At 42.8% G+C, this 21,312-nt stretch overlaps 1 protein-coding gene across 3 annotated transcripts in view; it reads right to left on the bottom strand.

Annotated features, from left to right (window-relative positions):
- Positions 1-245: 245 nt before the first annotated feature.
- Positions 246-21,312, bottom strand: part of LOC101154967 (von Willebrand factor A domain-containing protein 5A) — a 45,947-nt gene continuing 24,880 nt past the window's right edge. The window contains exons 16-24 of one of the 3 annotated variants that reach the window (XM_023962076.2): positions 19,999-20,046; positions 12,572-12,622; positions 8,947-9,021; positions 5,776-5,799; positions 5,650-5,700; positions 2,440-2,529; positions 817-965; positions 545-668; positions 246-422 (exon numbers count right to left, since the gene is read on the bottom strand). In XM_023962076.2, the coding sequence (XP_023817844.1) occupies positions 343-422; positions 545-668; positions 817-965; positions 2,440-2,529; positions 5,650-5,700; positions 5,776-5,799; positions 8,947-9,021; positions 12,572-12,622; positions 19,999-20,046 (692 nt within the window). In that variant the 3' untranslated portion in view covers positions 246-342. The remainder of the gene's footprint in view (positions 423-544; positions 669-816; positions 966-2,439; positions 2,530-5,649; positions 5,701-5,775; positions 5,800-8,946; positions 9,022-12,571; positions 12,623-19,998; positions 20,047-21,312) is intronic. The other 2 variants (XM_023962077.2, XM_023962078.2) reach the window with 2 other exon arrangements.

Here is a 21,312-nt window from a genome sequence, read left to right as displayed (position 1 = left end):
TAAAGATCATCTTGGCGGCATTTTAAGTCGATGTAAGTATATCTTCAACTCAAAAATTGCACTAATTCACTAAATTGATTTTTTTCTATAGCCTTGAAATTCATTTACACTTTTTTTCACTCCAAAGAAAATTGTATCAGACCTTAAATAAAACCATCAGTTGTAGACTTAATGATACATCACAAAGAGAATTACTACATGACAATATTAATTACAATATGACAAAACTAATAAAAGGTATAAACTTTATGTGGAGCACAAAGTTTAATATTGCATATTTTGCAAAGTGAAATATGAGTTGAAAAAATAAAATCTTCTAAAGTTGAAACTTCAGTTTCTACTTCAGAGCTTCAGAGCTTTTTTCTTCACTCTGCAACACAGCAGCGCATTTGCAGCAGCAACACAGTCCTTTACGCATGGAGCTGGAAGACAAGAAATGTAAAAAAAACACTATTTTTATACAGCAGATTATGTTTATCATCATACACCTAAAAAACAATCCAGATATACGAGAAAAGTTACTTTGACATTCTAGACATATTACCATTCTGAGCTTGGACCCATGAAGCAGCCTTCACAGCCAGAAGCTCCCATTCATCCTTTGCTTCCATCTTGAATCCATGAAGCCAGATCAGAGCCAGAATGGTGGCCCACACCTCACTGCTGACCTTTTCAACCAAATCAAGTCAAATGTGAAACACAAAGAAAACATGAGAAAAAACACTCTAGCTAACATTTTAAAGTGTTAAGACTTTCAATGAATTCAGTTCTTTCAATCTCCTAAAACAGCTAAAAAAAAATCTGACAGTGACTCACCTCTGCAGTCTTTGACTTCTCCACCTCCTCACTTGTTTTTCCCAGAACTGAGGCCAGAGCTGCATCAAGCAGCCAGCAGCCGGACGCCTTCTGGAGGGAAACCAGCTGCAGCAGAGGGTCTCTGCGGGGCTGCTCAGGCACAGCGGCTCCTAAAAATATTGTCAAATAAGAAATGCATTATGTAGGAGGAGTTCTGTTAGGCCAAATAGCATCATCATCTCAAAGTACTTTAGTATTTTTAACATTTTAAGTATATTTAAGTCAAAGTATTTAAGCATTTAAACAGCAAAACGTTTTGGTGGAGACAGTGTGGTTTCTGGGAAAAAGCAGTTATCTCCTCTGCAATGACATCATCTAATTGTAAAGGCAAGAGAATAAGTCTGGACGTAAACTCTGCCCCTCAGATTGACAATGATCCCCCCTGCAGAGAGTTTAATCAGGAATTATCCCCAGATTTAGGGTGTGCAAAGGATTGGATGGCCTTAACTGGATTTTTTTGTACTAAAGTTAAAGTCCCACTATCTGTCAAGGTGTGTGAAATTTGTTCTCTGCATTTGGGCACAGTCGCGCTCGGGAACCATTTGGTGGTTTAACCCCCCAATCCGACCCCTTAATGCTAAGTATCAAGCAGGGAGGGGTTGGGTCCCATTTTTAGAGTCTTTAGTATGACTCTGGCTGGGTTTGAACTCACAACCTTCTAGCCACAGGGCAGACACTCTTCCACAAGGCCACTGAGCTGTTCAGTGGTTAGTCTGGTTGGTGAGCAAAAGTGACTTATTTACAACTAATGCTTGTTAAACATTGTGTTAACATAAAAGTGTTTAACCAGGCTGGTGACCAGTATAGGGAGGGGATTCCAGACTGTTTTGGATCATGACATGTTCCCCACACTGCTGAAACTCCTGTTTGTTCTGTTTCTTGACACAAAAACTTCTTCCATTACAAAGACACACATTTCATGTTCTGACAGAATTGCAAAAGTGTCAACATTTTGGTCTATGACTATAACTATGCACGTCCTCAAGCTGTGAATGTTGCCCACTATACAATTTGAAAAGGTACAGCATAAAAGTTTCTTCTAATAGAAAGTTATATTTTACAACAATTTGTTTGTCTTTGTTTTTAAAATGTGGTTGCTGCTGTGCACAGATCAGGTTGGGCACATTATCCATGCTTTGCACACAGCCTTAATCAAAGTTACAAAAGACTCCATTAACCCTTGTGCTATCCAAGGCACTTAACATTGGGAGTTGGGTCATCTAGACCCACTAGACAGTGCTCTGAACCTTTTTTCTTCAATGATTTGTGATCTTCACTGGTGTCCATGGATTACATGAAATCTTTCCACCTTTATCCACCTTTGTCATGGTAAGGAGAACACGTCAATGTAAGGGTGGGGTCAACTAAGATAGCACTAGGGTTACGACCCTCCCTGAGCTTTTCAACATCCAGTTTTGTAGCTTTTTTCCATCACAGCATGAAAGCAACAGAGAAGCTCAAAGAAAACCAGAAACTATTGAATTTTCAAGATCAAAAACAGATTAAATCCATTGAAATATTAGGAACTCTGTATTTTACAAATTTGAGAGACTTTGTGAGCAAAAATAAGCAGTGACACTGTACTTAGCATTTCTCCATAGAACTCGGATGAAGAGATTGTTCCCATCTGTGATTCCTCAAGACCAGCTGAACGTCTTCTGAGGTGGATATATTCTGAAAAAGAGGTTTCAGTTTCAAAGCCGATATCACTGGTCACATTGCTTAGATCAATTGCATCTCATGAGGCCCAAGAAAGCAAGCTGCTGTACTGTCAGCATCTTTTCAGAAACCCACATGGTTTCAGAACCAGCACCTACCTGGAGACAAGTTTCAAAAACTTTGGATTGTGGGTAACAGCTAATTTTGACCAAAAAAAACTTGTTCTGGATCGGATCCTTAACAAAGCACAAGCTCTGCCACCAGCTCTGCCTTTGCAATGGTTCCTGCAACTACCATGCAACTACTGAACTGTGCCGGTACTCAGAGGAGAAGCCCACTCTACGGGATGGAGAACCATTTCTTTGCTGGAAAATATATGAGCTGGCATTTCTTTCTTTGTATGATAGAAAAAAATCCTCTAAGAATAATTGCAACATCTGCAGAATCTTTTTTAAGGTATGACAGTTAATTACTTTAAAGAGAAGTGCAATTAAAGGAAAGAATGACAATATATTAATATTTCTGAACAAAAATCTTTGTATGTAATGAGAACACAGCCAAAAGGGGACCTTAACCTGTGATTTCCACAGGTCCACACATTTGCACGGAAGTGCAGGATTTTTTATTGTGTTTTTTTATGTTTTTTACAGTGTTGCTTTTTGCTTACTGTTTTCATTAGTCACTTTGTTATTTTACTACTGCCTTTATTTATTTAAAAAAGTGTTTGTGGTGCTGTTATACTTACAATGTTAAATTGTTGCTTTTATAAATTTTGCACTAGTTACTGCTTTTTTTTTAATTATTGTTGTTGTATTATGCCATTATTAATTCACATGTTCTATATTTTATGTTTGTTCACTTCAAATTATTGTAATTTGTTAAACACGTTATTTGTTTCTGTCTTTCAATAACAAAAAATGGTGTATTTGCAAAATTATTCTAAAATCTAAGTCTAAGGCACACCTGTGCAATAATCATGCTGTCTAATCAGCATATTGATATGGCACACCTGCGAGGTGGGATGGATTGTCTTGGCAAAGGAGAAGTGCTCACTATCACAGATTTAGACAGATTTGTGAACAATATTTCAGAGAACTGGTTGTTTTGTGTATGTGTAAAATGTTTCACATCTTTGAGTTCATACCAAAAAAAATGGGAGCAATAACAAAAGTGTTGCGTTTATATTTTTGGTCAGTGTAGGTCTTGGATATTAGAATGAAAACAAAGATCTGATCAATCACAGATTTCTGTAGATCTGGGGGGTATTCCAGAAAGCAGGTTATGCTAGTTACCACAGTAAGTTTGAGGCTAAGAAAGTTGATAACCTCAGCTTTTGGTTCCAAAAATGGAGGTATGTTTCAGGGTATGTAAAGTTGCCATAGCAACCCATGCTCTGAACATAACCTGGTCTGGAGCAGGTTTAGTTGAAGGTTAGTTTGTTTACAGAGAAGTGAAGCAGCATGGCGTGTCCATTTGAAGATGATTTAGTGGATGAAGAAGCTCAGATAATACTTTTTCCACCATGAGAGGGTGATAAGACCACATATGGATGTTGGAAAGATAAACTTTTTTACTTTGATCTAAGTTAATTATTTGCTTCAGTTAAGATAAATAATTTTCATAGTTCAGTCAGCTTAAAAACAACACGAAGTTATCAGACATTTATTTTACTTTCATTCAAATTAATTCAATTAAGTAGGTGTAACTTTGGTGCTGCTGTTAGATCAGCACCGCAAGGGATTGTGGGATACCATTCCCTTCGCCTGTCTGGATGGATTTGGGTTTAAGTGTGGATTTTTGACCAAATGTGTTTAGTTGTTTAGCTGTTTTACTGTGTATTGCCTACTTATTTGTCCTGTTATGTTTAAATTTTTTCTGCACCATGAGTGAGAGGGAGGGAGAGGATGATGAGTTTATTTAGCACCACCACGGAGTATTGGTATAATGTCAAAGTCAGAGAAATGGTAAAGAAGGAAATGTTTCTTGTTTCAAATCCATTTTCTTTCATTCATTTTATTGCTATAAAACTGATTATATCGGCAGGCTCAAACTTTGACGTATGAGAGTTCAACAATTAATAAATTAAGAAAGAAAAACATTTAATTTAATTGGAGTAATATGACATTGAGTTAGATAAATATGTAAATTTGAGTTGTAAAAAAAATATTGAGTTGGATGGTAAAAACTTAGGTTGAATAAATTTAACTCAATTGTTTGTTATTGGATGAGTTATATATATATGTGTCACAAGGAAAATGGAAATAAGATCAGAAAGTCATGCGTGTACTTTGTCCATTCTTTTACTACAGGAGAAACTCTTTTTTTTGATGATGCAGCCGTGTTACTTTTTTGATGGACGTATAATCTTCATACCCCGTCATTAAAATCTCAGACTCCGTCTCACTGAAGTATAGTGCTTTCTTTTTTTCACCACGCGTTTCCATGGTGACTCCAGAAATCGGCGATCCATTGAGAATGTCTTTATGTATTTGACGAGCACGTGCATTAGTCCAGGGTTCCCTAGTCGAGCGTAATTACGCTAACTCATATCCGGTCTTTTGGAACCAACATACCCAGAGTAAGCAAGTTCAGGCGGATTTCAGCCAGAGTTCAGGGTTAAAGTCAGGCTAGTTTAAACATGCTTCCTGGAATACCCCCCTCAAGAGCTCTGCGTTTCTGTACAGGAGACACGGGGGAGACTGATTGACAAGGTCTCATCTTGTTGATTTCTACTATATCCAGTAAAAACAAATAGTTTGAACATAAAAATCCCATCTGTGGTAATTAGCTATGACTTTGAGTCCTCGATTTCTCCAGTTAAACTATTTCTTAATTGACCACAACTGCTACTTGCTATAGTTTTGTCTAAATTCAAATGACAGGAAAATCACATGCTTTAAAGAAATGATTTGTAACATTTTTGACAAGTTGCCAATCATTTTGTTCAGTTCAGTGTGTGAATTGTTGTCAGGACTGACTTTTCTTCTCTTTGTTTCTATTTTAAACAAAAACAAAAAAAATATGAAAACCAAAAGATTGCAATTGGAAAGATTTTCAGAGACAAATATTAACATGGATCAGTTATAATTGCGTTTGTGTTGTCCAGTAGTGGAAAATTTTGAGATGCTTGTGTACCTTTACTTCTCACAGGGTTTAACTTGCATGACCTCCAGAACGACCTAAATCCTGTGAATAAAAAACAGAATTAATCATACCTTGTAGACATTATGATAATTAGTTTTGTAGACAGATAGATCAAACCTCTTTTATTGGCCTTAGGGCGACCTGTGATTAAAAGGAAGAAATAACATACAAGTAAGAAAATAGTTTTTACAGATATCAAATATTAATTGCTCTTTTAATTAAGTATTATACTCTCTGTTTTGGAATCTTATACAATAATATTTATTTGTAATTATTATTATGTTAGTATAATATCATGGTAAAAAAGACCAGTTCTGTCAGTGATACACTCAAGAAATTGTTCCAATAGCAAATGTTTTGGGATAGAGTTATTTGGACTTTTGAAAAAAAAAAAAAAATGGAATTGATTTCATCCTGTAAAGTGTTTAAGAAACATCTCTAAACATTATCTTGCATTTTTTTTTTTTTAATAAAATTTTGCTCCTTCTGCGTCCAGGGAAGTTTGCTATAAAACCCACTGGTTGTGAACCTCTTGATGATTCAGTGCACAGTGGACAATGAAATTACAAGTCCCACTCTATTCATCTTCTGATCTGTCGTAAAGGGTTCCCAGTGGTCTTTTAAATATGATTATTTTGTTTTTAGCCAAACTTGTTTTGTCAGTCCATTAGAGATTCACCTCTGAGTTCTGGGTGAGACCGTTGGTGCGGAATAAGCCTGCTCCGTCGTCCCCCCCCCCCCCCCGGAAAAAAAACCAACCTAACAATACCGGTGCTAAAACAAAGTGGCGAGCAATGTTATGGCCATCCAGTCGTACAGTTTTTATCCAGATTCCAGCTCAGACAAGAAAACAAAGACCTTCATGGATCTAGTCGTCGACAAGTGAATGCATCAGAATGTAGCAGAACAGGGAGCTTGTGGCCTCTTGTTGTAAATACTACGCTACTTTTTCCAATGTCTGCTAAAGATTAAAAACAGTAAAGAAATTCTCAGAAATACAATGTTCAACTCAGGTTTTTTGTATATGTCCTCCATCATAAAAAAAAAAAAAAAAAGAAAACCACAAGAATGTGTTGAAAACACCAAAAACAAAATGTCTGCAATGGGTCTTTAACAATAAATGAGTATTATTACTTAAAATTACCTTATTTAGTTCTAATTGCTCAAAATTATTATTATTATTATTATTTTATTTTATTTTTTAAACTTGTCCTGTCCAACAGCTAGGCAGGCAGATGAGAGCTGAGGGCCTCTTGTGTTGGACATATTTTACTTTAACAAGAGGGGTTATTAATCTACAGACAAACCAAAGGTATGACTGAATAAACCCCTTTTGTAATTGAGGCCAAACTTTATTAATTTCAACCATGTTTGGAAATCTTTGGTGTTGGACCGGACGGAAAAGGAAAGAAGGGAAGAAGAGAGAGGGATGTTAGAGAGGGGGGGGTGATAGTGAGAGGGGGGGGGGGGGGGGGTAAGACCATGAAGCAGCATAGAGCAGACAGGTTTACTGGTTGTTTATCATTATGGTACGGTTCAAATGTAGTACAAAAAGGGCGGGGCCTGTCCACACACACTCAAATGTTATCAACACACCTGCTAGCTGCAAAAATGTCCACATGTCAACATGTACACAAAACAGATAGTGTTCACAAACGCAAACCTATGCCTTTAAACCAACAAGTGTGAAATCTTTCATTCATTCAATCATGCAAACTATTAGTGCAAAGGTGAGCTAACACCTGTGTTCAGGTGAGTGTTTATGTTCTTCTAAAATGGATGGTGGAATGTGAAAAGAAGGAGGAGGAGCGCCCAGCCACCCTCACACCCAGACCCCCGTCGCAACAGCAGCGGCAGCCAGAATCCCCCCAACGCCACACGGGAACAGGCAGGGAACAACCGCCCCCCGGGCGACCAAGACCGCCACCCAGGCCAGGGCCAGCAGGACCGCCGTGAGGCCCCCAGAGCCAGAGAGCAGGGAGGCGCGGAGGGAAAGAGAGCGCCGCCCCAGCCCAACCAGGAAAGCAGCCCCCCCGCCGCGCCGGTAGAGCCCAACGCAGGGCCCCACCGGAGAAGGACGCCCACAGCCCCAGACGAGCACCCCACCACCACCCAGGAGTTCCGGGCATCCCCCTGCCCCAACCCCAGGTACGAGCCAGGACCCCCCAAGGGAGACCCGCTCCGCACTCCAGGCAGCCACCCACCCGGCCCACGGTTGGTCCAGGGAGGAGCAAGGCAGGGGCCCGCCGCCCCCGCCCAGGAGGGGGGAACCCCGGGGAAAAAAGGGGGCCCACAAGGGGTGTTGTAAATATGGCCCGACCAGGCTCGGCCACTGTTGGAAGTTTGGTGGGGCCCAGCGCTCAGGGGCAAGGACTGAACCCACCCCCCAGGGACACGAACACACCCGGCTCAGGTGTAATGTGAACCCCCCCACCGCGCGGAGAGAGCACCGCCGGGCCCAGGAAGCCGGCACCCAGGGGCCACGGCCGCCATCGCCAAGGGGCCCGCACCCCCCTCCAGGGAAGGGGTAGGGGACAGACTAATTGCTCAAAATTAATAAAATTAGTAGTAGTCACTTTATTTTTAACGGATTAAAAACAAATAAAAAATATATCACATTCTTGTGATTCACTAGCCTAAATCATAGCTTTTTGCCATTGTCCGATCTGGATCATGTAAAGCAAAGAAAAAAACAAGATGTTGATCGTCACACAAAACAAATCATGAAGTAGTATGTGTTTAGATGGATGGATGGATGGATGGATAGATAGAGGAGCCAAATATCAACTCCTGGTTGACAGAACAGTCACTCAATACTGCAGGTCGCAACCCACCAACCAGTGCACAGTCTGGGTTGATTACAAGAAAGCCTATGACTCAATGCCACACACGTGGATCACTGAATCTGTCTCTTTCGGCTTTTCCCGTCAGGGGTCGCCACAGCGAATCAACCACTCTTTCGAGTATGAGTCGCATGATTAACTTGGCAAAAAATAATTTGACTTTCTTTTTCAAAAAGTTCTCTAATAGATGTGTAGCAAAATATTATTAGAAATATGAAATTTAACAGTTAATAGGGATTTACAGAAATTATTTTTAATTTTCACAATGTATCTGCATCAACTGACTCAAAAATAAAATTAAAAATCAATCTTCCAAAATGCTTTTTCATTTTCCACTTCAACATCCCTCATTTTGTGATGTAATTAAAGTGATAATGCAAAGAAGGGATTGCGTCAGGAAAATAATACTAATAAATTTCAAAAAAATAACCAATAAATAGTATACCTTTGGGTTGATCTCTACTCCACGGAGTGTTGGTGTATGAAGCTGAGCAGGAGGGGTCCGCTTCTCTATTCCGTGCTGTAAAAAAAATGTTGTAGATCAAATTCAAAGACCAGCTTATGAAGTATATTTTTATAGAGACAAAGGAAAAATGGTGCAGAAGAGTGAAAATGCCGGCTCAGAGGGGTGGACAAAACAGGAGAAGAAAAAAAGTGTCTGACTCATCTTTAACAGTATCTGTTCCTGTTAATAAAATCATTTTTAACACTGCAAATACATAGATTACACATTTAGGGCTCATAAAGAACCTAAAACTAGATTTCTCTGAGAGCTAAACCTGGTAAATTCACACATTTGTCTCCACACTCTGCACACAACTTTCAGTCATTTTTCAGTTTTGTTTCAAGGTTGAAATGCTCTCAATCGTCAGCTTTCAATTTTTTTTCAACAAAGTTATTAGGCGATCAAAACCGATTGCATCCATGTATTGTCACGGTGCCTCTGTCAGCCCCGCCCCCTATGCTCTGCTCCTGACTCCACCAGATGTGACCACTTCACCCTCATCAACCCTGCCGCTCTTAAGGAGACCCAGCTCCATCATCCAACGCCAGTTCGTAATCGCCCTTGGTCCCACATCGCCATAGACTTCGTCACTGGTCTCCCCACGTCACAGGGTAACTCCGTCATCCTCACCGTTGTAGACCGATTTTCTAAGTTCGTACATTTCATCCCTCTCCTTCAGCTGCTCACGGCCACAGAAACAGCTGACGTCCTGGTCAACAAGGTTTTCAGACACCATGGCATTCCTTCCGATATTGTGTCAGACTGCGGACCTCAATTCATTTCGCAGGTCTGGAAGGCTTTTTTTTCCGCTCTAGGTGCCACCGTCATCCTCACTTCTGGGTATCACCCCCAATCCAACGGGCAGGCTGAACGTGCCAACCAGGAGCTGGAAGCTTCCCTCCATTGTCTCGTCGCCCAGAACACCACTGAATGGTCCAAATACCCAGTCTGGATCGAATACGCCCACAATACGCATCCCTCATCTGCCACAGGTGTGTCACCTTTTGAAGCCTCTCTTGGTTACCTACCTCCACTGTTCCCCTCTCATGAACTAGATCTGACTGTGCCCTTCGTGCAAGAACACCTCCAGCGTTGTCAGCGCATCTGGCGCCAAACTCAAGCTGCTCTCCTACGCACTGAGGAGAGCAATTGCTGTGCGGCCAATCCCCACAGGGTTGACAGTCCCGCTTACCAACCAGGCCAGAAGGTGTGGCTCTCCTCCAAAAAAATCCGGATCCAGGCTACGTCACCCAAGTTGGCTCCACGTTTTATTGATCCATTCACCATAGATCGCATCATCAATCCTACCTCTGTCCGTCTCCACCACCCGACAACCCTCAAGGTACACCCGTCATTTCACATCTCCCAAATCAAGCCAGTTATGGACAGCAGTTTGTGCCCGCCTTCCGCTTCCCCTCCAACGGCCCGGCTCATTGATGGCGCTCCGGCGTACACCGTCAGTCGCATTCTGGATGTCCGGCGCCGGCGTCGCGGCCATCAGTTTCTTGTGGACTGGGGGGGTTATTGTCCTGAAGAACGATCCTGGGTCTCCCGTTCCCTCATCTTGGACCCCCTCATCTCCGATTTCTACCGTCCTCACCCGGATCGTCGACCTGGACCGCCTGGAGGCGGTCGTTGGGGGGGGGGGGGGGGGGGGGGTGTACTGTCACGATGCCTCTGTCAGCCCCCCCCCCCCCCCCCCCTCTTCTCTGCTCTTGACTCCACCAGATGTGACCACTTCACCCTCATCAACCCTGCTGCTCTTAAGGAGACCCAGCTTCATCATCCGACGCCAGTTCGTTACCCCTAATGGTGACTACGGTCTGGTCTGCCAGCTCATGCCTTGTTTACTCTTGCCTTGCCTTGTTCTCATCTTGTGCGTCCGTGTCTCAGGATTCAACACAACGAAGGTCACCTGTGTGGAAGTTCCCAAGTGCTTAACTGCTGCCTCGAAGAACTCTGGAGCCGTTCCGCCGCAGTATCACCTCCAGCCAAGCCACACTCTAGTCTGGATCATCAAGCCGCTGAAAACAACCTCATCCTTAAAGCTACTTACCAAGCCACTCACTCTTGTGATCATTCTGGGTTTCAGCGTCTGGTTCTGTCTTGCCTGAGAATTATGACATTTATAAGGAATATTTAAAAACCGACTTTAAGAAAATGAGAGACTTTATGAGCCATGTTGGCATCCTCCTCACAAGGAAATGTAGGGGTGTGTTTTAATGGTTACGTTTCCCTATGTTTGAGCCTCTAAATTTGATTGGCAGGGACAGTTTGACCAGTGTTTAACATGAGAGCTATTAACCAAAGTTGCAGCAATGCTGCGATCCTGAAGTTCGCTGACGACACAGCTGTGATAGGACGCATCACTGGCGGGGACGAAGCAGCCTACAGGAGGGAGGTGGCCAGTCTGGTGACATGGTGTGAGGACAACAACCTCACCCTCAACACAGACAAGACAAAGGAGTTGATAGTGGACATGAGCAAGGAGAGAAGGAACCCTCATCAGCCGCTTCTCATCCAGGGTCTGGAAGTGGAGAGGGTGAGCAGCTTCAAATATCTGGGGGTCCACCTCAGCCAGGACCTCACCTGGACACTGAACACGTCACAGCTGGTGAAGAAAGCTCATCAGTGGCTGTTCTTTCTGAGGAGGCTGAGGAGGTTCGGCATGTCCCCAAAGATCCGCAACTTCTACAGCTGCATGGTTGAGTCCATTCTGACCAGCTGCATCGCAGTGTGGTACGGCAGCTCTACCGTCATGGACCGCAAACGCCTGCAGAGAGTGGTGAAGACTGCGTCCAAGATCATCAGGACTCCTTTTCCCTCGCTGCAGAGCATATGCAAACGCAGGGTCTGCAGAAGAGCTGCCTCCATCGTCAAGGACCCCACCCACCTGCAACGAGGTCTGTTCACCCTCCTCCCCTCAGGACGGAGGTACAGGAGTGTGAAGTGCAGAACCACCAGACTCAAGAACTCTTTCTTTCCCTCTGCCATCAGACTCCTTAACAGCTGATAGGAGTCTGAAACAACGAACTGCACCTTTGCAGATCCTCATCGTGCACTACTGTTATTATCACTTTTTGCTCATTTGCACTTTTAAAATTGCCACTCGACATCTTGTGTTTTTGTGTGTATGTTGTGTGTGAATTGTTTCAGTTTCCTCTATACCTTTTGGCATTCGGAGCAGACAGCAAAGAAAGAATTTCATTGTACAGGGAAACCTGTTTCTTTACTGTGCATATGATAATAAACCCTTTGAATATCGAATAATTGATTGGTGCAATCGCAACATTGCAAAATCTTGCAAGACTGAATATTTCTCTACTATAGAAAACCATAAACAGGGATTTAAGTCAGCAGCATGAAATACAAACTAAAGTGAAGCAACGTTTTAGTAAAACTGAATAATGTCAATTTATTAAATAAAAAATCTCTGTAATGCCCAATTATTGTTATAAAATACATTTTTAGCTGTTTACAAACATGTAGTTGTGTATTTGTTCATTGTAATAATAAAGAATAGACAAAATAATTTTTACATGTTCTCCATCCTAATTTCACTTACCAAGAGACCCATATAACATCTCTCTCACATCGGGACAAGGATGACAAAGACCTTTAGAAGAAGAAATAAACACAAAATGCACAATATGATTAAACACAGAATGAAAAACTGGGTCGCCACCTGCACTTGAATTTTTGATTTTTTAATTTGGTTGCTGATATGATCATTTTTGACTGACTCATTGTCAGCAGTCAGAACTCTGTCTCCACCTCTGGTCACCATCGGGAACCATCTTCAGAGAATTGATTGCACTTCATCTCCCAGCAACCCCACTGTGCACTTCCTGGATGCCACACACCTGACTCTCATTCACTCAATCAATCACAGTCTACTTAACCCTTGTGCTATGTTAGATGACCCCACCCTTACATTGACCTGTTCTCCCTAAGCATGACAAAGGTGGATAAAGGTGGAAAGGTTTCATGTAATCCATGGACACCAGTGAAGATCACAAGTCATTGAAGAAAAAAGGTTCAGAGCACTGTCTAGTGGGTCTAGATCAGTGGTGGCGAACAAGTTTGACACCAAGAGCCGAATTCTTTCACTGTGAGAGTCAAAGAGCCACACCACACTGACCTGCCAAGACGTACACACAAACACGCAATTAATGCCAGATTATTTTCCATAACACACTCCTCTTCCTACAACAGAACAGGAAGTATTGTACTTGTGTTTATTTCAAGGAAAGTGTCCTCCCTCAACACACACATCAAATGCAGCTTAGCCAGAGTTAACACAGCGACTACCCTGGAGTTCAGATACCCCCTCCACACACACAGCTACCTGTCTCATTTCATACATACACACACACACACACACACGCTCTCTTTCTCTCTCTCTGTCTCACTCTGAATAACTGAATATTTCACCATTCATCTTTCAACTGGTAATTCTTTGTATCTCAACATTCCTCTTTCAACGACACTTACACAAACATCACCACAAACATCTGCACAGAGCATCCTTCTGGTGTCTAAGTGATTCATATTCACAATAAAAACATTAAATACATTACATTTCACTTTTGAGCAACTTAAACTAATTTATACCTTCATTAGAATATCTTGCTTTTACATGTTTTTTTATTTAAAATGGAATTACTGACTTTTTGCATCAAAAGCAAATAATTTCTTAAATGTCAATACACTGCAATGACTCCGTTCATTCTTGAACGTAGCAAACAAGAGCCAAGCTACCATTAAACTGGCTACGATTTTCGCCCCCCCTATCCACATTAAGAGCACATTAACTGAAACAGCCAAACAGCATGGAACTCACTTCTGCTAACAGCTCCCTGGCTCATGGTTTTACACTTAAGATTCCCCACTTCCCATGAGTCTAAGGGGCTGATAGTGGGGCAAACCCCGAGCCAGTTGTAGCCACTCCGATCGGTTCCTTTACGTGAGTGTCGGTCAGAACGGAACGATGCCTTGATTTGTTGAGGAGAACGTCAACAGCAGCTTGAGAGCAGCTCTTTTACACACAGGTATTTTTCTGTTCTCCAAAACGTAACAGGGCCTTCTTTTAAAAAGATTTCAGCTTAATCATAGACCCCCTCCAACACGCCCCCTCCGTCGGTCACCCAAATCCCGTCCAGCTCCCACTCCTCCTGGTCCATCACCCAAACTACCCTCAACTCAACCTCCCCTGCGCGCCTCTAGACGTGCTATCCCCCAGAGCTAGGATGAAACGGGCCCCCAGTGTCCTAGGAAAGGTTATGTCAAACTGGGGCCCTGTGATGAACAGCTTCCTTCTGGTGCTATACCTGTAGTTGCACCACGTAGAATGCAAAAAAGGGCAGTTAGACTGTACAATCAAAGAAATCTAGTTCATATCCCTTGCAAGAAGATTTTGACCAGTCCCAAGGAAATTAATCTCAAACTTGCTGCACTCAATGTCAGATCTTTATGCAACAAATCATTTTTAATCAATAATGTTATCTCTTCTTTTAATCTTGATTTTATGTTATTAACTGAAACTTGACAAAAACACAGGAAACATAGTTCTAGTCGAATCAACTACAACTACAAACATGAATCGGAAATCTTCTTCCTCTTTCGGCTTCTCCCATCAGGGGTTGCCACAGCGAACAATTCGCATGGTAAACTTGGCAATGCTTTTATGCCGGATGCCCTTCCTGACGCAACCTTCTCAAACCGGCACAGAGGTAGAGAAGGGAACAGGGAGCAGCCCGGAGTTGAACCCTGGTTTCACGGACGGAAGGCGCCGCAAACCAGCACGAGCTAAACCGGCTCCCAAACATGAATCGGAAATACGAGAAAATAAAAAGGGTGGAAGTGTTTCTGCACTGTTTAGAGATAATATTGCAACCCACAGACTATCATTTGGTGTGTTTTCATCCTTTGAGTATGTGTCCTTTAAGATTGAGTTAAAACAAACTCTTCCCTTACTCTGCTTAGTCATTTACAAACCTCCTCAGTATCATTGATGATTTCACTGAAATGCTCTCAGTTGTGTGCACAGACTTTGATGGTCTAGTCATTACAGGTGATTTTAATGTTCATGTTGATAATGTCAATGAAAGAAATGCAAAAGAGCGCAATGTTGTCCTTGAAACCTTTGATCTAATTCAGCATGTGAGTTGCCCCACCCACAGCAGAGGGCACACTCTGTTCCTGCTCATCACAAAGGGGGGTTACTATTTACAATGTCAGTGTGGTTGATGTCGCCCTCTCTGATCATTTCTGTGTATTCTTTGACCTGTCTGTTGCTCCCAAACCACCGCCTGGCCCTGCAGTTGTCCAAAGGAGACAAATAAATGAGCGCACTAGGGCAAAGTTTGTAGAAATGAAAAACCCTGAAATGTTGATGAAATGCTGAATTCTGTTACTTCTAGCATCTTGAATGTTCTGGATGCCATTGCCCCTATGAAGGTTAAATTGAGAAAACATAGACAAAAGCTCCCTGGAGGAAAGATGATCTAGTCAGGGCACAGAAACAACAGTGCCGCAGAGCTGAGCGAAAGTCAAAACTCCAGGTTCATTATGGAATGTATAAGGGGGAGTTGTACGCTCACAACCAGATCTTATGCAGAACAACGGAAAAGTACTTCTCTGAAATCATTGGAAGTTGCAGCAGCAACTCTTGTGTCCTGTTCAGAACAGTAAATATATTAACTAACCCTCCAACCCAGCTACCATTAGAACTGGTTTGCACACCTAAATGTAATGAGTTTGCTTTATTTTTTAATGACAAGGTTCAGGGCATTAAAAAAGCCATCAACTCCACAACACATATAACTATCGAACGGCCACCTACTCACTCTAAGCTGACTCACTTTGTACCTGTCACTGACCAAACTGTCCAAGAGACCATCACCCGTCTGAGCTCGTCTACATGCTGCCTTGATGTGTTACCCACTAGATTTCTAAAGTCTGTCCTGAACAGTGTGTTGCCATCAATTACTCAAATAGTTAACATGTCTCTTCAATCTGGAATATTTCCCGAGGCCTTAAAAACTGCAGTCATTAAACCTCTCCTGAAGAAAAGCGGTCTTGATCCTAGTTTACTGAATAATTACAGACCTATCTCTAATCTGCCATTTTTAGGAAAAGTCCTTGAAAAAGTTGTCTACCAACAGCTCACTGACTTTGTCTTATTAAACAATTCATTTGATGTTTTCCAGTCAGGTTTTAGACCCCATCATAGCACAGAAACTGCTCTTATCAAGGTAACCAACGACATCCGCCTGAACACTGATGATGGCAAAGTCACTGTCTTAATCCTGCTAGACCTGAGTGATGCCTTTGATACTGTTGATCATGGGATCCTTTTGCACAGACTCCAAGACTGGGTTGGTATCTCTGGATCTGCCCTAAGTTGGCTCAACTCTTATCTAGAAGACAGGAAATACTTTGTTGAAATTGGGAGTTGTGTCTCAGACTACATGGCCTTGACTTGTGGTGTGCCCCAGGGATCGATCCTGGGACCCCTTCTGTTCAACCTCTACATGCTGCCACTAGGGCAGTTAATACACAGTAATAACATATCTCATCACAACTATGCAGATGATACTCAGATCTACGTGTCACTGACAACAGGTGAATATGGGCCGGTGGATTAATTCAGCCACTGCCTCCAACAGATCAGTGCGTGGATGCAGAACAACTTTCTCCAGCTAAACTCAAACAAGACCGAAGTTTTTATTTTTGGCCCACAGAAACAAAGAGAAAGTGTCAGCAGCTACCTTCATTCTCTGTCTCTTAAACCCTCAAATCAAGTCAGAAATCTAGGGGTAATCATGGATTCTGACCTGAACTTTAACAGCCATATCAAGTCAGTAACATCAGCGGCATTTTACCATCTGAAAAAACATTGCCAAAATCAAAAACATAATGTCAAAGCCAGACCTGGAGATACTTATTCATGCATTTGTCTCCAGTAGGTTAGACTACTGTAACGGCCTGCTCACCGGCCTCTCCAAACGAGCTGTGAAACAGCTTCAGTACATCCAGAATGCTGCTGCTCGAGTCCTGACCAGAACCAGGAAGTATGATCACATTAGACCTGTGCTCAGGTCTCTGCACTGGCTCCCTGTACCTCAAAGAATAGACTTCAAAGCAGCTCTGCTTGTGTACAAGTCTCCCCATGGCCGCGCACCAAAGTACATCTTTGACATGTTAGTGCCATATGAACCATCTCGTACTCTGAGGACCTCAGGGGCCGGCCTCCTGTTGATTCCCAGAGTCAGAACTAAACAAGGGGAATCAGCGTTTCAATATTCTGCAGCTAAAATCTGGAACAGCCTCCCTGAAGTCATAAGACAGGCCTCTTCTGTGTCCATGTACAAATCTAGACTTAAAACATTTCTGTTTAGCCGTGTATATGACTGAAAGGTCCTATCTGCACTTTTCTTTCCTTTCCTTCCTTTATTTTTAAATCAATTTTCAAATTTTTTCTTTTATGTTAAAGTAAATTTTACGTTGATTATTTCTATGATGTATTGTGATTTTAATGCATTTTTCTGTTTTGTGAAGCACCTTGAATTACTTTGTGTAAGAATTGTGCAATACAAATAAACTTGCCTTGCCTTGCCCTGCCAATCATCTCCAGTTCTCTCGCTGCCTCATCAGTGACAAGCGGGGATCTTAGGCAGTCAGTCTCTGCATTAAAGGATCCATGAGAAAAGTGATCTGCGGTCGTTTCCGTCCAGTTGCACAAGCAGGTTTCGTTCTGCGCTTAATTCATTTGGATTGCAGCTTTCTGCTGTGAGCTCCACAAAGAAGGAAAGTGTGATGTTTGCCATTTTTAATGTGCACTTAGAAAAGCTTCAACTTTTTAATAAAGGAGACAAATTGTGTCAGATCAGGAAAAGTTTTTAATTTTCTCCGGGATACGTTTTGTTCTTTTCTGCCATGAACTCTTTTACTGCTTCCAAAAGCTCATAATAACAAACATAGAGACTTGCTGTTCAGTAAAAAAGTAAGAATCTTCCCGTTCTTCCAGAAACGTCATGTGTTTATCTTTATACTCTGAATTTCACCATTTTGACCATGAGGGTAACAGTCTGCACGCACATCAAAGGTTTATCTCTGTGTTCCGGCATTGGGTGTAACATACGCAAATGATTGGCGGCCACGTATTTGTCGGGAGCAGAATCAAACACACACACACTGCAAAATTACTTTTATTATTATTTATTTTTAATGCCCTCTGATGGTTTGAGTGTGGTTTAAGAGGGAAAAAAATTGTGAAATGAGGCACAGTTTATAGAAAATATGATGAGACGCAAAGAGCCGCATGGTCATTGGCCAAGAGCTGCAGGCGGCTGCATGCGGCTCTGCATCTAAACCCACCCCGGGTCTAGATGACCCAACTCCCAATGTTAAAGTGCCTAGGATAGCACAAGGGTTAAGCACTGCACTTTGTCTCACTCAGTGCAAAGTATTGTTTGTGGCACTTTGTCTCACTCAGTGCAAAGTATTGTTTGTGGCACTCTGCCCTCCTTACATAGCCTTATTTTTGGACCTGTATTGGACCCTGTATTTGACTCTGTTTGCCTGCCACCGGACTCTGGCGGCACGCTCAGACTGGAGAAGTAGCTAGCTGGCGACGGCTTACCCTGAGGGACGTACCACTGAGTTGCAGTGGGAACCAGCAACCCAACAAGGGATTATCCTTGGATCAACTCATAGCCCTCACCATTAAACTGGAAAGCCTGCTGGAAAGCCTGCTGGGAACCCAGCGGCCACGCAATCCAGCCTCAATGAACGTCATGCCTGTCTCACCGTTTCTCCCAGGGGCCACTGGCTCCCATCACAAGCCTATGCAACTCAGCTCCACCCAGCTCTCTCCAGGGGAGAGAGCAAGGCGTTTCTAGGACAATCTTTGCCTCTACTGCGGTCGGCCTGTCCATGTTGGCAACACCTGTCCCAACACCGTTGACCCACAATGCTCTGCAGAACCGGTAAGGGAACTCATGCTCACCATTATTCTGCCGGTTACACCACGCTATGAAAACTGTGGAAACTCAAGCTATGATTGACTCTGGGGCGGCAGGGAATTTCATTGACCTGGCTTTTGCTCATTCTCATGATGTCCCTTTGCTCACCTGCAATGCGCAGGTGGCTGTAACCAGCCTAGACGAAAAGCCCCTGGGGTTGGGCCAGATCTGGTTCCTGACTCAGGATATTACAGTTGTCTCTTCGGATCACCATAAGGAGTATCTCTGTGTCTTTGCCATCGAGTCCCCTCGATGTCCCATCATCCTCTCTCTGCCATAGCTGGAAAATCATGATCCTACTATAAACTGGTCAGAGAACAGATTCATATTCACCTCTTCTTGTTGCCGGCAACACTGCCTTTAGGCCCCTGAAAGGTCAGAGATCTATTATGCAATTGCAGCCACCACCCTCGCAGAGATCAACGTGACAGGGTAGGTGGTGGGGTTGCCGGCTCAACACGAGGACATGTGAGAGGCTTTCAACAAGCAGCGTGCCACACAGCTCACACCGGTTCGAGGTCTGCGCCATCGACCCTCTGACCAGAGCTATGCCCACTCAGGTGTGTATGTTACCGCAGTATCAACCTGAGTCTGAAGCCATGCAGGCTAACATCCAAGAGAAGTTAGCAAAGGGCTTCATCCGAGACATCTACATCTCCAGCCTCAGCTGGCTTTTTCTTTGTCAAAAAGAAAGATGGTGGTCTGAGGCTGTGTATCGGCTACCGCAGGCTTATTGATGTGAATGTTCAAGGACCATTATTCCCTGCTTCTTGTTCCTGCAGCTCTGGAGCAGCTCTGCTTGGCACACTTCTTCACGATAAAAAAAATCTCTGTAATGCCCGATTATTGTTTTTTAAAATACATTTTTAGCTGTTTATGTACATGTTGTTGTGTATTTGTTCATTGTAATAATAAAGAATAGACAAAATATTTTTTACATTTACTCCTTTCTAATTTCACTTACCTTGAGACCCATATAACTCTTCCACCATGGGACGATGATGACGAAGAGCTTCAGAAGAAGAAATAAACACAAAATGCAACAAAATTATTAAACACATAATCTCATCTAAGGCCCCACCGGGTCCCCACCTGCACCTGAATGGGTGCTGAGTGGTCTTGTGCCCTGTCCCCAAATATATATATATATATATATATATATATATATATATATATATATATATATATATATATATATATATATATATATATATGGAAGCAACGGTTAGAGGCCAAAATCAAGGCAACTCGGAAGGATGTGGGTAAGCTGACAGAGGCTCAAAGAGGTACAATGAGAAAGCAAGTACCTAAGAGATACAGCCAGATGCCCATACCTGAAGCACTGGAAACTGCCAAACAAAGGTTCCTAGCCTTGAGCACCCACCTAAAGAGGTACACAAGAGACAATGAAGCCAGACGAATAAACAGGCTCTTCGCAACTCAACCTGCAAAAGTGTACGCTCAGTGGCAGGGTCAAAACAGCCAAGCAGACCCACCAAGGATAGAAACTGAACAGTACTGGAAAAGTATATGGGAGAAAGAGACAGATCATAACAGCAATGCCCAGTGGCTGGTTTCTCTGAGAAAAGAACATAGCAACCTCCCTGAACAGAATCCAGTAACCATCACGGTGGCAGACATCCAAGAAAGAGTCTCAGGTATGAAAATCTGGACAGCACCAGGCCCTGACATGATACATGCCTACTGGCTAAAGAAGCTTACCGCACTCCACGAGCGCCTGGCAGCACAAATGAACCAGCTGCTAAGAGATGGGACTCATCCCAAATGGCTAACGGAAGGGCGAACAATCCTGATCCAGAAAGATCCCTCAAAGGGTGCAGTCCCATCCAACTACCGGCCAATAACCTGTCTGTCCACAACATGGAAGCTCATGTCAGGCATCATTGCAACCAAGATAAATACGCACATGGATCAATTCATGAGTATCACAGAAGGGCATTGGTAGAGACTCCAGAGGAGCCAAACACCAACTCCTGCTCGACAGAACAGTCACTCAATACTGCAAGTCATGACACACCAACCTGTGCACAGCCTGGATTGATTACAAGAAGGCCTATGACTCAATGCTACACACATAGATCACTGAATGCTTGGAGCTGTACAACATCAACAGGACTCTAAAAGCCTTCATAGGAAACTCAATGAAGCTGTGGAAAACCACCCTTGAAGCCAATGGGAAGCCACTTGCACAAGTGTCCATCAAATGTGGGATATACCAAGGTGATGCTCTGTCCCCACTGCTGTTCTGCATAGCTCT

This window comes from Oryzias latipes, chromosome 13, assembly GCF_053564925.1.
Source record: "Oryzias latipes strain Hd-rR chromosome 13, Olatipes_Hd-rR_3.1".
Classification (NCBI taxonomy): domain Eukaryota; kingdom Metazoa; phylum Chordata; class Actinopteri; order Beloniformes; family Adrianichthyidae; genus Oryzias; species Oryzias latipes.
The sequence above is the reverse complement of the archived record's forward strand: the minus strand, read 5'-3'. Positions and strand labels throughout refer to the sequence as shown.